We start from the raw sequence: 13,969 nt of genomic DNA on the forward strand, positions 1-13,969 counted from the left end.
CAATAATAATAAGATTGGGATAGTCTGACAAAGCAAAGACTATGCTGAGTGGAGAGGGCTTGGCATTCATTTGTCAAAGCAGTTGCAAGATTTCCTTTGCAGAAAGCTGCTTCTCTCCTGTACAGCTGGGCCTCTGAGCAGTGCCCGGTCCCAAGAGCAGAGGGGATTGCTTTATTTAACAATTGTTAATTATTTCTAGGCTCATGGGAGAAGCCAACTAAACCTCAGGCCTGTGCATGGTCCAATCTCTCTGAAGTGAGGTTGTATTGGGCCAGTATACTATTTTGTTTTGTTTTAATGAATTTTCAAGTTTTTCCAGCCTAAGAGTTTCTCAGCTTCATTCATTCATGTTATCTCTCTGCTCCTTGAAGGCATTTGAGCTGTCATCTCTGAAATAGAGGTTCCTATCTTCTGTGCTTTCATCGTATGCTAAATATTTTACATCTTATTTATCCTCAAAACAGAATTGTGAGTTAGGTATTAGTCTCTCCTGTTTACAGATGGGTAAACTGAGGCTCAAAAGGAAGAACTTGCTGAAGCCAAAGTAACTAATCAACACCACCACGGATTAGCTGAGCATTAGGCTGGAGCCTTAATAGGTCTTGGTTTGCTTGGACATGAGTCATCTGGCTCCACTGCCTTTTCAAGTGAGTGTATCAAGGACCACTCGCTTCCATGACTTGAATTTATTCTTTCATATGAACGACTGAGACACCTGACTTGTTTAATCACAGACATCATCGAACCTTAAACGACTAAGGGTGTCACATCTTGCCTTCCCTGCAGGCATCCCCTTGAACTCACTGTATGCATTTCTGGACCCGCACTTTTCAAGCCATTGGCAAATTCAGTGTGTCCATAATGTCTCCTTAGTTATTACTGAACGAACTTGTTCCGCGGAGAGAAGACCTGGGGAGAGGGGACCTCGCATCACTCCATCTTCAAATGGTTGAAAATCCACGACAGAGTCGATATGTGTCTGTGGTTCCGAACGGCAAAGCCAGGCAGAGGAGGCCTGGTAGAAGAACTCCAATTTGTCATAACTGCCCATCAATCCTACTGTCGAGTCCAGGCCCGGGAAGCCCTGATTCCTCCCCAGACAGCAACCTCTGGGATTCCACCTGGACTTGGAGAGCTGAGCCCCGCCCTCGCGTCCCCGCCCCCGGCCTCAGCCCCGCCCCATCGGGAGCCCCGCCCCCGGCCTCAGCCCCGCCCCTCGGGAGCCCCGCCCCGGCCTCAGCCCCGCCCCTCGGGAGCCCCGCCCCGGCCTCAGCCCCGCCCCCGGGAGCCCCGCCCCGCCCCTTCCTCAGGACGCGCGGCGCCGTCGCCTGGCAACCGCAGACGCGGAGCCGGCTCCTCGCTCCCAGCTCAGCCCCTGCCTGGGCCATGACCTCCAAACAAACCAAAAAGAAAGAGGTGCATCGTATCAACTCGGCGCACGGATCGGATAAATCTAAGGAGTAAGGGACCTCTGTCTGTCCATCCCACCATCCCACCCCTGGCCTAACCCCTTGGCCTTCCCGCTCCCCTGTAGCAAACTCTGCCAGGGCAGGAGTTCAGCCGGCCTCCTCGCAGCTTCTCCATCTTCCGCGGGAACCCAGATCCGGGAGATTCTTGCCCCCATTCGTCCCCTATGCTCGCCTCCACCCACCTCCTTCCCCGAGCCCCTGGTGTTCCTGCCTCAGCTGGCTCCCATCCGTGAATCTCCCACCCTTCCCCTTCTCCCCTCCTTCACGCTCCACCCAGGCACTCAGAAAGATTACAGCTTCCTTACAAAGGAGGCGCAGCTCAAAGGACTTCCAGTTAGGGCCTCATCTTCCTGGCGCCAAAAACAACAGAGAGAGAGAGAGAGAGAGAGAAACTTTCACCTCAAAGCTGATTCCCTAGTTTGTATCTGCCCCAGCCCAGCAACTAAAGACCTTTAATCAGATGATATAAGACACAAAATGGTTTTTAAAAGTTAAAACTATATAAATATTCAGTCCATGTTACTAATGTTTCCTCCGAGAAAGTATACAGACGCTAGCTCCCGGCATCTGTATAATGCCTCTCTGTCCTGAGATGCTGTTTGTTGTGTCTGTGTATGTACCTCATTTTTTTTTTCTTTGGTCTTTTTTTTTTCTCTAGAAATAGTATAATGTATTATTATTATTATATTATTGTGTATAATAGCACAGACTTTGGGCTATTGTTTGAACTTATAAAATTTCTAAAATTTGTTCCACTCTGAGAAAGTGCCAGCTGCCAAACCTTCCTCGGTGGGATCATTCATGTTCTTCTCGCTATGCCTGTGGGGTGTGGGCAGTAAATTCTTTTTAATTGGATTCTTACATTTTGGAGGCCTACTTCGTCATGTCCTTCCTTGCCTGAAGAATCTCATATTGGACTTCTGTGTACTGACCCCTAGTATTTATACTCTTTCCCTCTGTGAACTCCTCTCCCTCACTCATTCCTATGTCTGTGGATCTCTAGTTCCTAGTTCTGTCCTCTCTCATGAGCAGGCTTCCAGCAACCTGGCAAATAATCCATTCATTTTATTCACTTAAATTTCAGATACTATATTACATACATAAGTGATTTTAACAGGATCGCTCTTCTGCTGTGTACCAATGTAAGCGAGGTCATTTCAACGTTTTCTAATGGTTTCCATTCTTACAGGTCCAAGAGCTACAAGGCCCTACAGGATCAGGCCCTTATTACTTTTCTGACTTTACCTCCCTTTTGTTCACATACTAGCCTCTTCTCTGCTCCCTGGAAAACCCCAGGCTTGTTCCTACCTCAGGGCCTTTGCACTTGCCGTTTCCTCTGCTGGAAAGCTCTTCCCCCTGATTTCCATATGGTTTTCTCCCTGCTTCTTTAGGTCTTTACCTAAATGCCACTTTCTCATGTCAGTGTCTTTGGTCAGCTGGTTTAAAATTGCAGCCCCCGCTTTTCTGCCAAAACCAAAACACTCTTTGTTTTTTTACGGTGCTTTATTTTTCTTCATTAAATTTTTTGTTTGTTTAACATACTATATATTTCACTTTAAAAAATTTATGTTTATTAATATGTCTTCCTAATAGACTGTAAGTTCCATGAAGGCAGGGATTTTTCTGTCTGTTTCATACACTGTTGAATTCTTAGTACCTAGAGTGATTCCTCGGTCATATAGCAGACGCTCAAAAATGTTTACTTAATGAACGAATGACAGTGATTAAATAAGAGATTATAACAGGGTTGCAAACATTTTTTTGTGTGTGTGGTAACATTGGTTTATAACATTGTATAAATTTCAGGTGTACATCATTATACTTCTATTTCTGCATACATTACATCATGTTCACCACCCAAATACTAACTACAATCCATCACCACACACATGTGCCTAATCACCCCTTTTGCCCTTCTCCCTCCCCCCTTCCCCTCTGGTAACCACCAGTCCAATCTCTGTCCCTATGTGGCAAACATTTTTTTTGAATAACAACAACAACAACAACAAAAAACCTTAGTTGATGATGGTTATAATTCATGCACGTTGAAGGCTCACGACTCTCAAGCATGGGGAAAATCTTTGACTTTAAAGAATTTATATCCTGAAAGAGATAAGATTGTTAACTCCCGTAAAGACAGTGATCAAACCGGATACCATAAAACACAGTAGATGGCCTGGTCTTGTGATGGTTGTATCACAGGATAGAGATAAGGTCCCTGCTGGTAAGATGCTAACTCTTTCCTTGCTGGCACGTCCCGTTTCTTTTTGAGATGATAATGTTACTTCTAACATGTTTATTTTTTCTAGAAAATATCTGAGTTGAATTTTATCAATAAAAATGTATGTGTGTATTTATGAAAATAGAAGATGCAAATAGTTATACAAAATCTAGGCTTCACTATAAACTATCGAGTGTTGAACATCAGATCATTAGATTTTGCTGTAGCATTATACGATAGGATGTGAATTTCATTATGAATCAAGTCTATCCTCTAAATTTTACTGAAGAACTAATCATAGATAATCATATGAAGAACTAATCATAGATAAACATCGATAAACAAATTTTATCTGTGACCAGGCAAAGTCATAGTCAAAGACAAATAAGGTGTCACCCAGCATGGGGCGTAGGGATCAAAGTCTTAGCAAGGCTCCAGCATAATTATCATTTGAAGTACACTGGGGACATTTAGAGTAAGTTTTTATATGTCATTTTACCACACCTTGTGGTTACACAGCCAATAAATGTAACCAACTCTCACATGGTTCTGGATACGGAAACGAAAGAAAAAGTTTTCAGAGCCTTGAAAATGACCATCTCACAAAATCTTATCCTCCTAGAGCTGCCATCTGTAGCATATCTCTTTTATTCCCTAAAATTACGTGTCAGATTGGGGACAAGGACCATGTCTGGCTTTTGCCTAGCCTGGAGGCTGGCACACAATGAGCATTTGCTATTTGTTTATTAAATGAGTTGCTGGTTTAGTTACCTAGCTTGGTTTTCCCTCCTTCTGAATTTGATTGATGCCCAGTTCTCCCTCCCTTTCTGATCTGATCTGCTGTTGGCAAAGTTCAACAACTGAAATGTTAACAGCTGAGAAAGCAGAATCATCTACGACCAGCTGTGACCAAATTCATAAGTAAATATGACTTTGAGTCACCCAGAAAAATTATGCCAGGTGACTAACCTATATCTATTTTATTGATTCTCTATTTCTCTGAATCAGGAAGAATGAAATCTCCTTTATAGGGCTCACTCTGGCACAATTTTTTGTGACATTGGACATATTTTTCTATTCTCACATGCAATTTTCTCTTCTCTAAATGAAGGGCCATCTAATTAAAATTGCTCCCAATCCAACACACCCTGTCCTCCCTTCTCTGATTTATTTTTTTCTCTAGCTCCAACCTTCCATGACTTTATAAGACTTTTTTTAACTCCACTAGGTCCATAATTAAAGTGAGGGAGTTTTGTTATAGTTAAATGTTTAAAACTTTGATTTAATTTATTTTTCTAATTCAATTTATCTTTTCAAAATTTTATCTTTGGGAACAATATTTTTTATTGTCATAACTGTCACAAAGTATAACTCTCATTATCAGTACCTAATGATAATTAGAAATTATAAACCAACCTAAATTAATCAATTTGAAAACGAATAGGCACTGCAAAGGTCATTTCACTAGTTAGATGCCACTGGAAGGATTTATAGTGATACCAAGACATAAATTTGATCTTCTTGGAAGTACTAAATATAAGTCTTTGTGTAGATCATGGATAACTCAAAAGAGGTAAAAGAAGGCATGCAATTTACGTGTTAATAGTCATTAGAAGTATTAATGCTTACACTTTAAATGCCAAAATATTTGGAACTTTAATGGGCAGTTTGAGATGGGGAGTTTATAGTTAATTTGGTGTTTATAGTCACAAGATTTTGTTCCACTTCCAATAGCGTATTCAAACCAGGATCAAACAAACAGAGAAGTTGTTAAAATAACAAGAATTATGCAACCTTCCAGATTCTTAATGGTGATGAAATATCATTATACCTCTTTCCAAAACAGAATGAAATATATTTCATAACTCTCAAGTTAATCTATCTTTACTTACTGAAAAGCACATCTAAATTTCATAGAATTCTCAAAAAACAATCAACATATTTGTCTATACAAAAATTTGAAAACAGGACTATTACAAAAGTCGAATTATGATCAGTACTATGAAAGAAACATAAAATAGAAGAATGGATATCTTACTGAGGATTAAATTAAGTGAGTTTTTAGTTATCTGAGGTCCGAGAGAGCTGCTTCAATGAAACCATGAGATAGTGATTGGCAGATAATATGTTCCTCTTCCTCGAGAGATCAGGAAAAAAAAAAGAGAGAGAGCAAGACACAGTAGGGAGTTGTCTCTTATAGCTCCAGGTCTGGTCCTAACAGCTCCACCTAGAAAGACACGTACGAAGAGCAGGAAGGAAAACAACCCAGGGTTCACAATGGGCTTTGCGATCTCCCCAGGCGACCTCTGTGAACCTCAACAAGGTCATAAGCACTCACCAGTTAAAAGGTGAGGTCTGGGGACAGAAACTTGTCTAGAGGACAGCCTATTCTTTTTGTTCATTTCTGAACTTTTTAGTGAGCACTTCTCATGTCCAAGTCACTGGTAGGCCTAGGAGGATACGGAATTATGAAACATGGTACCTTCTGCCCAGGGATTTGCAAGCTGGGGGGAAAAAACTAAGATTCAAACAGAAGTAACTAGGAAATAAATGGTCATGCCAAATTTGTCAGGGGCAACTTGTGGGATAATAATAGGAGGAACCATGCATTGGCTTGGGGTTAGATTAGAGAAATTGTGATATTCCTAAAATGAGGGCAGTATGAGTTAGAGCAGAGGAAGATCATTGCCAGTTGAAGCTGGTCTTTCATCACCTCCCTCTAACAGCCACTCTCCAATTCCAAAGGGCACAGGTTAGCAAGATGGTTAGTGCAGGCAATGGGAATGTTTGGGGCACAGAAAGTCATCCAGGTTGGCTGGGGTAGAGGGTCTGTGTAGGATGTTCTGGCACGTAAAGCATCAAAGGTGAGTATGCAGCAGAATGAGAGGGACAGATGAAGGAATTTGAACTATATGTAGTGGGGAACCACAGATGGTTTTAAACGTCAAAATGGTGAATTATGAGGAATAATTCAACAATTGTCTGCATGGAATTCATAGTGGATTAAGAATCAGGGTAGCAAGAAGTGGGTGGTGGTCTGAGATAATGGGGATATGCCTGATTCTGGGAACTCTCCAAGAGAGTGAGGAACATTTTTAAGGTGGGGTGAGTGGGTGCAGAGTAGATCTGTATTGTGATTGTGGTCAGAGATGACAAAAGCCAAGTTTCGGATCCTCTGTTGCAGTGGTAATATTTGCTGATGATGTCCAGATGGTGAAGCCACCGTGGCTACAAGGAGAAGGAAGACCATGTAAATAACATTTGACGACAAGTTTCTGAATGCCTTGCCTTATTTATTTTTGCGTTGTCTTCAGGGCCTGGCACAATGTGTGTTTAATAAATGTGTGTGTAATTTAATTGAGTTGAACTGGAAACCTGGTGTGGCAGCTTAGCCATAAAACCCTCTGACTCAGAACCAAAGAGAGAGACTATGAGAGCCCAGAGGGAAGAGGCCCTGTCAGTTGTCCCCAGAACGCAGGGCAACGCTCTGCACAGATTAGGGGGTTATGGAAATGTCTGTTGCTTATTTTTAACTATAAAAATCTCAGCCAAAAGCCCTGCTTAATGTGGATAGAAGTACCTTTTAGTCCTAGTGGGGTCTGCCATCAGTTCTCCCTTTAAAATAATCTTAATCTGAGCATTTAACAATTCATTAAAATTTGACATGATTTAAGAATCATCTCTGGCTGTGAAACCTTTTTGTTGTCAATTAATTTTTAGTTTGCTTAGTTGTGGAGGAGAAATGGTTTCAAGTTTACTCTACAGCAATATTAGAGGAGGAGGAGAAGTTAGATTGAAAAGATTTAAATTCACAAACTCATGGAGTTTGTACTTCGTGGTTACCTGAAAAACATAAACAAATTTATACTGCGAAACTAAAAGCATCATTGCTAATGCTTCTAGATGAGCAAACTCATGTTGCCTCAATCAAAAGTGATTATTTAAAAATATTTTAACTGACTTTAATACGACTTTAACATTTCCAGGTCACAGATTATTTAAATTAAGGGATTAAATGATCTATGAAATGATTAGCTACTTAATGTGAGATAAAATGAGTAAAAACTGTATCCAAGACAGATTAAAAATATACTTTTGAGGGGCAGCCCTGTGGCGCAAGCAGTTGAGTGCACACGCTCCGCTTCGGTGGCCCAAGGTTCTCACAGGTTCGGATCCCTGGTGCACACTGGCGCACCGCTTGTCAAGCCATGCTGTGGCGGCGTCCCATATAAAGTAGAGGAAGATGGGCACGGATGTTAGCTCAGGGCCAGTTTTCCTCAGCAAAAAGAGGAGGATTGGCATCGGATGTTAGCTCAGGGCCAATCTTCCTCCCCCCCCAAAATATGTGTGTATATATATATATATATATACTTTTGATATGATTTGTGTATATAGTCTGTATAATGTGAAAGATTGGATAGAAATATTACTAACCTTTTTCGCTTTCACCCTTGACAAAGAAGGTATGCGTATGTTGTCATAAGAAGCATCTGAGTAGGTGCTCTGAGATTTTATGAACATTCCTTCCCAGAGTAGATCCAGGCTAATTAATTCCAGGTTCTGAGGCTATAGCCATGCTAACTTGTATGGCTGAATTAACATATGGTAGATTTCTGAAGTAAACAAATATTTGTTTTTTTTTTTTTTTTTGCTGGTGTCAAAATGAATGTCATAGTCCAAATATTTTGTAATTATTTTTATTCCCTCTGTCTGACCTGACGAACATCAGAATTACATATATTGCTTCAGTTAAAGTTCTCGAAATGTGAATGTGCCCTTTCTGCCCCCATTTCTTCACCTCTCAATCTTCAGTCCGGAGTACGTGGCTTCCATCCTCAGCCTCCAGCGAGACTCTCCGACACTGGAGACTGGGGTAAACTCAGAGTGTCTCAGTTCTCTTCATCTTCAGACTCTCTCCAGCTGTTGTTTCTGAGTAGCACTGCTTAGGAGGGGAGCTATGCATTGAATCCGAGAGGAGGAAATGTATCTGGGTTTGTTATAAATTAATGAAAAAGGCTACAGGTCATCAAGCCTTGTGGATACACAGGCAAAAGGAGAGGAAGCAGGAAGAACTGTGGACTGTTCTGCTTGCTTTTGCCCCAGGTATGAGCCAGAAACACAGTGAGAGTGTAACCGGGTAAGGTCGAGGTCAAAGGTGAAGGCTGTCCTGCACACACTGCCAACAGGGCCCTTTCCACATACTATTCTAAGGAATTAATTAGAAATTGGAGACAACGCCACACGTTTGCTCCACCTTGGGTCAAAGTCTAGGAGGAATTGAGGACTGGTTTGCACTGTAGACAAAGAATGAGGTTATGGTGAAAATAGTTGGAGCTGTGTGTAAAAAAAAAAAGTAAATTGGAACGTGTGCATGTACTAGCCTGTGGGTCCTGCAGAGCTGTTGTTTCTCTCGTGGATTAGGGTTAAAGTCATTATACACACTCTCCATGTATTTGCAGACCATATTTTGTGCTTGCTCTTTATAAATATCAGCTTTGCTACCGGAAAGTGTCAGGTCCTGGGAAATGACAGAAGCTCGAGCTCCCAGTGGCCTGTGTACCTTGTCTTGGGACCAGCAGAAGCAACTGCCCCTTATTCTGCTCTCTCCATTCCTCCTGTCTCTCAAGAGGGTTCAGCTGCCTACAGGGGACCATGTGCCACTCCAGCTAAATCTCACCCCCCTTGTGCTTTCCTGGAGTTCTCTTTCTTCTCTGCCCTGCCCCTGCCTTGTTTTTCTTCTCCTACCTCCCAAATCAAGTCATTCTGCATTGCTCTTCTGTACCTCTCCTTCCTGCCTCTCTTCTCAACCTTTTGTTCATCTAAAACAACCATTCCTGATTAAAGATGACTAAACTAGCATCTGTGGTCCTTATCGTGTAATTGAGCTCAAGTACAAGTGCACAAACCCACGTGGACGTGGTCTCCTACTCCAAGTTAAATATGTCCAAAATGGAGGTCATCCTTTTCTCTCCCAAATGTATATCCGTCCTGTGTTGTTCATTTTAGAGACTCTTCGTACCGTCTTCCCTGACACCTGTACTCCAAGCTTCAGTCATCTTGGACCTTCCCCTCCCCTTTGCCATCTCATCCACTTGGTTTCCACGTTCTTTGAATTTTCCCTTCAAATCGCTTCTCTACCCTGGCTCAGCATTCATTTTCTTCCCTGCCATCCTCTAGGTTGGGCCTTTATTAACTCTAAGTAAAACCACTGAGAAAACAGTCTAATTTCCTTGCCTTCAGTCGAGGGTTTTTCTTATCCAATTCACTTCATATGTAATACTGTTAGTAATTTTCTGAGCACACCATCCCACTGGTAGGATGTTCCTGCTTTGAAGGAAAAAAAAAAAGAAAGCAGGAAGGAGGCAGCAAGAGAGACAGAAATTGAGAGAAAGTGAGCTAGCCAGCCGTCAGGGCCAACTTGAGCTCCCTCCTAGTCTCTGTATCAACCAAATACTAACGTGGCATCCTCTTTGCTCTGTTATGGCTGCTTTCCCCCTACCCCCACTTCTATCCATATCTTAAGACCTGCTTTTCCCTGAAGCCATCATTGATTTGGAAGTTGGAAGCCATTTCCCCCTTTTCTGTGCTGATAAAGCACTTTATTGTAACCCTTTCCCTTTGGCCTGTGCATTTCTGTTATCGTGTGTGTTTATTCTCACTCATCTTAAGTTATTTGGAAATAGGAACTGAGTCTTACTGGCCTGTATATTCACCCAAGCACAATGTAGGGAGAAAATAGATAAATGTTGATCTGTTAAAATTAAGTGCCCAATTAAATAATTTTAATAAAACCAAGAGAACAAAAAGTCAGCATAACAACCTGGCTTTAACCATTTTCAATTTAAATTTTTTTTTAAGATTGCAATTTATTTCCTTACATATTTGATGTTTCTGAAGAGTGTGGCTCAGAATGCCCCCAATCCAAATTAAGTCAATTGTGTGATTCTATTCCTACCCTAATTCCTTCAGGGTTTCAGCTGACACTACTGTGCCTAAGAAGGCATGCTGATTGCACAGTGCATAAGTAAACTGCCTCCCACTATGAATAAAATCATGTCCTTCCTCTGAACAGCATGCTTGAAGAAAACAATGGCAAAATTCCACACCCTCATTTTATTGAAGTTTTTCTACCTACAGTGAAAATAATCTAATTAAAGCACATATAGGAGTGTGTGTGTAAATCATATTCTGCTCCTTTTTTTTTTTTTGGCTAAAAGTCTCTAATGACGTCATACCAGCTAAAGTTTTCTTTGAAGGTTTTCAACTCTTATACTTTTTTTTATTATATGATCTTGTTAATTGATTCAAGAATTTTTTAAAAATCATTTTGTCATCTTTGCAAAGTATGTGATTAATGAGTATTTTAAGTTTTAAAAAATTATTTAAGGGCCAGCCCTGGTGGCCTAGTGGTTAAGTTTGGCGCATTCTGCTTTGGTGGCCTGGGTTTGGTTCCCAGGTGCAGACCTACACCACTTGTCTGTCAGTGGGCATGCTGTGGTGGCGGGTCACATACAAAAAGAGGAAGATTGGCAGCGGATGTTAGCTCAGGGTGAATCTTCCTCAGCAAAAAAAAAAAAAAGAAAGTTATTTAATTAGTGTTTTGTTAATAATTGGATTGTAGGGGCCAGCCCGGTGGCGCAGCGGTTAAGTTCACACACTCCACTTCGGCTGCCTGGGGTTCGCCAGTTCGAATCCTGGGTGCAGACCTACTCACTGCTCATCAAGCCATGCTGAGGCAGCATTCCACATAGCTGACTAGAAGGATGTACAACTATGTACATAAAACTATCATACATAACTAGAAGGATGTACAACTATGACATAAAACTATCTACTGGGGCTTTGAGGAGGGAAAAAAAAGAAAAAAGGAGGAAGATGGGCAACAGATGTTAGCTCAGGGCCAAACTTCCTCAAATAAATAAATAAATAAATGATTGGATTATAAAGTATATTTAAATACAATTATGGATTACTTTCTTTATATCTAAAGATAATTTTGACTTTTTCCCAATTCCAAATTGTACAGGGTGTTTAATTTACCAGGAATAGGTATACATGAAAGACAAAATATGTAAACAAAACATGTTTTATTGCGTATGACTTGGTAATCAAATACATCATAGAATGTAGATTTAATTCAACTATGTATTTTGACTCTAGGAACAGATACTATTGCTATCACAAAGTGATGTTTGGAATTTCTTTAATTTGCATTTTAACATCGCCAGGCTTCTTTTCTTTTTTAAAAACGGTTTTGTTGATGTAAATTTGTCATACCGTAAATTGCACATATTTAAAGGATGCATTTTGATAGGTTTTGATGCACATCTACACACACGAAAACGTCAACATGATCAAGATAATGATCAGATCTACCATTCAAAAAAGTCTGCTCGATCCCTTGGTGATCCCTTCCTCCTATCCCTCCCTGACCCCAGTCCCCAAGCAACCACTGTTCTAGTGTTTTCCGTCACTATAGATTAGTTTGCATTTTGTAGAGTTTTATATAAGTGCAATCATAAACTATGTATACCTTCTGTATGTCTTCTTTCACTCATCATAATTATTTTGATATTCATCCATGTTGTTGCCAGCAGGTGGTGTAGAATTAGCATTATTGTTTCCTTAAATATTTAGTAGACTTCACCAGTGAAGCCATTTGGGTCTGGAGTTTTCTTTGTGGGAAGGTTTTTAATGATAAATTCACTTTCTTTAATATATACAGGAATATTCAATACCTCTAATCCAATTTCTCTCTTCTTTAGTGAGTATTCTTAGTTTGTATCCTTCAAAGAATTGATCCATTTCATCTAAGTTATCGAATATAAGGACATAGAGTTGTTTGTAATATTTCCTTATTATCCTTTAATGTCTATAGGATCAGTAGGCATGTCTTCTCTTTGATTTTTGATATTGGTGGTTTGTGTCTTCTCTCTTATATTCCAGACCAATCTAACTAGAATTTGATCAATTTTTTTTTGTGTGTGTGAGGAAGACCAACCCTGAGCTACCATCCAATGCCAATCTTCCTTTTTTTTTGCTGAAGAAGACTGACCCTTGGCTAACATCCATGCCCATCTTCCTCTACTTTATATGGGACACCGCCACAGCATGGCTTAACAAGTGGTGCATCAGTGTGTGCCCAGGATCTGAACCAGTGAACCCCGGGCCGCCGCAGCGGAGCACGCGCACTTAACCTCTTGCGCCACTGGGACGGCCCCTAGAGTTTGATCAATTTTGATGATTTTCTCAAAGAAGTGGATTTTGGATTCATTGACTTTTCTCTATTATTTTTCTGTTTTCTATGTCTATTGATCTGCTCTAATATTTATTATCTCTTTACTTTACTTTGGCTATAACTTACTCTTTTTTTCTACTTTCTTAAGGTGGAAACTGAGTACATTGTTTTCTAATACAGGTATCTTGTGCTATAAATTTTCCTCTTTTTATTGCTTTAGTGGCATCCTGTAAATTTCAATATGTTGTGTTTTCATTTTTATCCAATTCAAATCCTAACTTCTTTTTTTTCATTTCTTCTTTAACACATTGGTTAATCATAAATGTTTTATTGAGAATCCAAATATCTTGGAATTTTCCAGGTTTTTTTGTTAATGATTTCTAGTGTAATTCCATTGATCAGAGAATATAGTTTGTATGACTTGAATTCCTTTAAATATATTGAGACTTATTCTACGTCTCAGATTACGGTCTATCTTGATAAATATAATGCGTGTTCTTTTATTTTCTTTTTTTGAGGAAGATTGGCCCTGAGCTAACATCTGTTGCCAATCTTCCTCTTTTTCTGTTTTTTTTTTTTTTTTTCTCCCCAAAGCCCCAGCACATAGTTGTATATCCTAGTTGTAGGTCCTTCTAGTTCTTCTGTGTGGGACGCCACCTCAGCATGGCTTGATGAGTGGTGGGTAGGTCCATGCCCAGGATCCAAACTGGCGAACCTTGGGCCACAGAAGCAGAACGCATGAACATAACCGCTACACCACCAGGCCGGCCCCTAATTGTGTTCTTGAAAAGAATGTGCATTCTGTTGTTATGGAGTGTTCTATAAATGTCAATTAAGTCAATTTTGATGGATAGTCTTCTATATTCTATATCTTCTATAGCCTTGCTGATTTTTGGTCAGCTTGTTCTATCAATTGTTGAAAGTAATACTGCTCTCTGCTACTATATTTATGAGTTTGCCTATTGATTCTTGTAGTTCTCTTTTTGCTTCATGTATTAACAAATGTTTAGGATTATTACATTACTTTTCAATGAATTTTCT

The 13,969-nt window shown here is 40.3% G+C and overlaps 1 protein-coding gene across 1 annotated transcript in view; it reads left to right on the forward strand.

Annotated features, from left to right (window-relative positions):
* Positions 1-1,386: 1,386 nt before the first annotated feature.
* The window catches only part of ADGB (androglobin), a 174,620-nt gene continuing 162,037 nt past the window's right edge, over positions 1,387-13,969 (forward strand). The window contains exon 1 of the mRNA XM_058534238.1: positions 1,387-1,460. Coding sequence (XP_058390221.1) covers positions 1,387-1,460 — 74 coding nt within the window. The remainder of the gene's footprint in view (positions 1,461-13,969) is intronic.

The sequence above is a fragment of the Diceros bicornis genome, chromosome 39, assembly GCF_020826845.1.
Source record: "Diceros bicornis minor isolate mBicDic1 chromosome 39, mDicBic1.mat.cur, whole genome shotgun sequence".
In the NCBI taxonomy this organism is placed as follows: domain Eukaryota; kingdom Metazoa; phylum Chordata; class Mammalia; order Perissodactyla; family Rhinocerotidae; genus Diceros; species Diceros bicornis.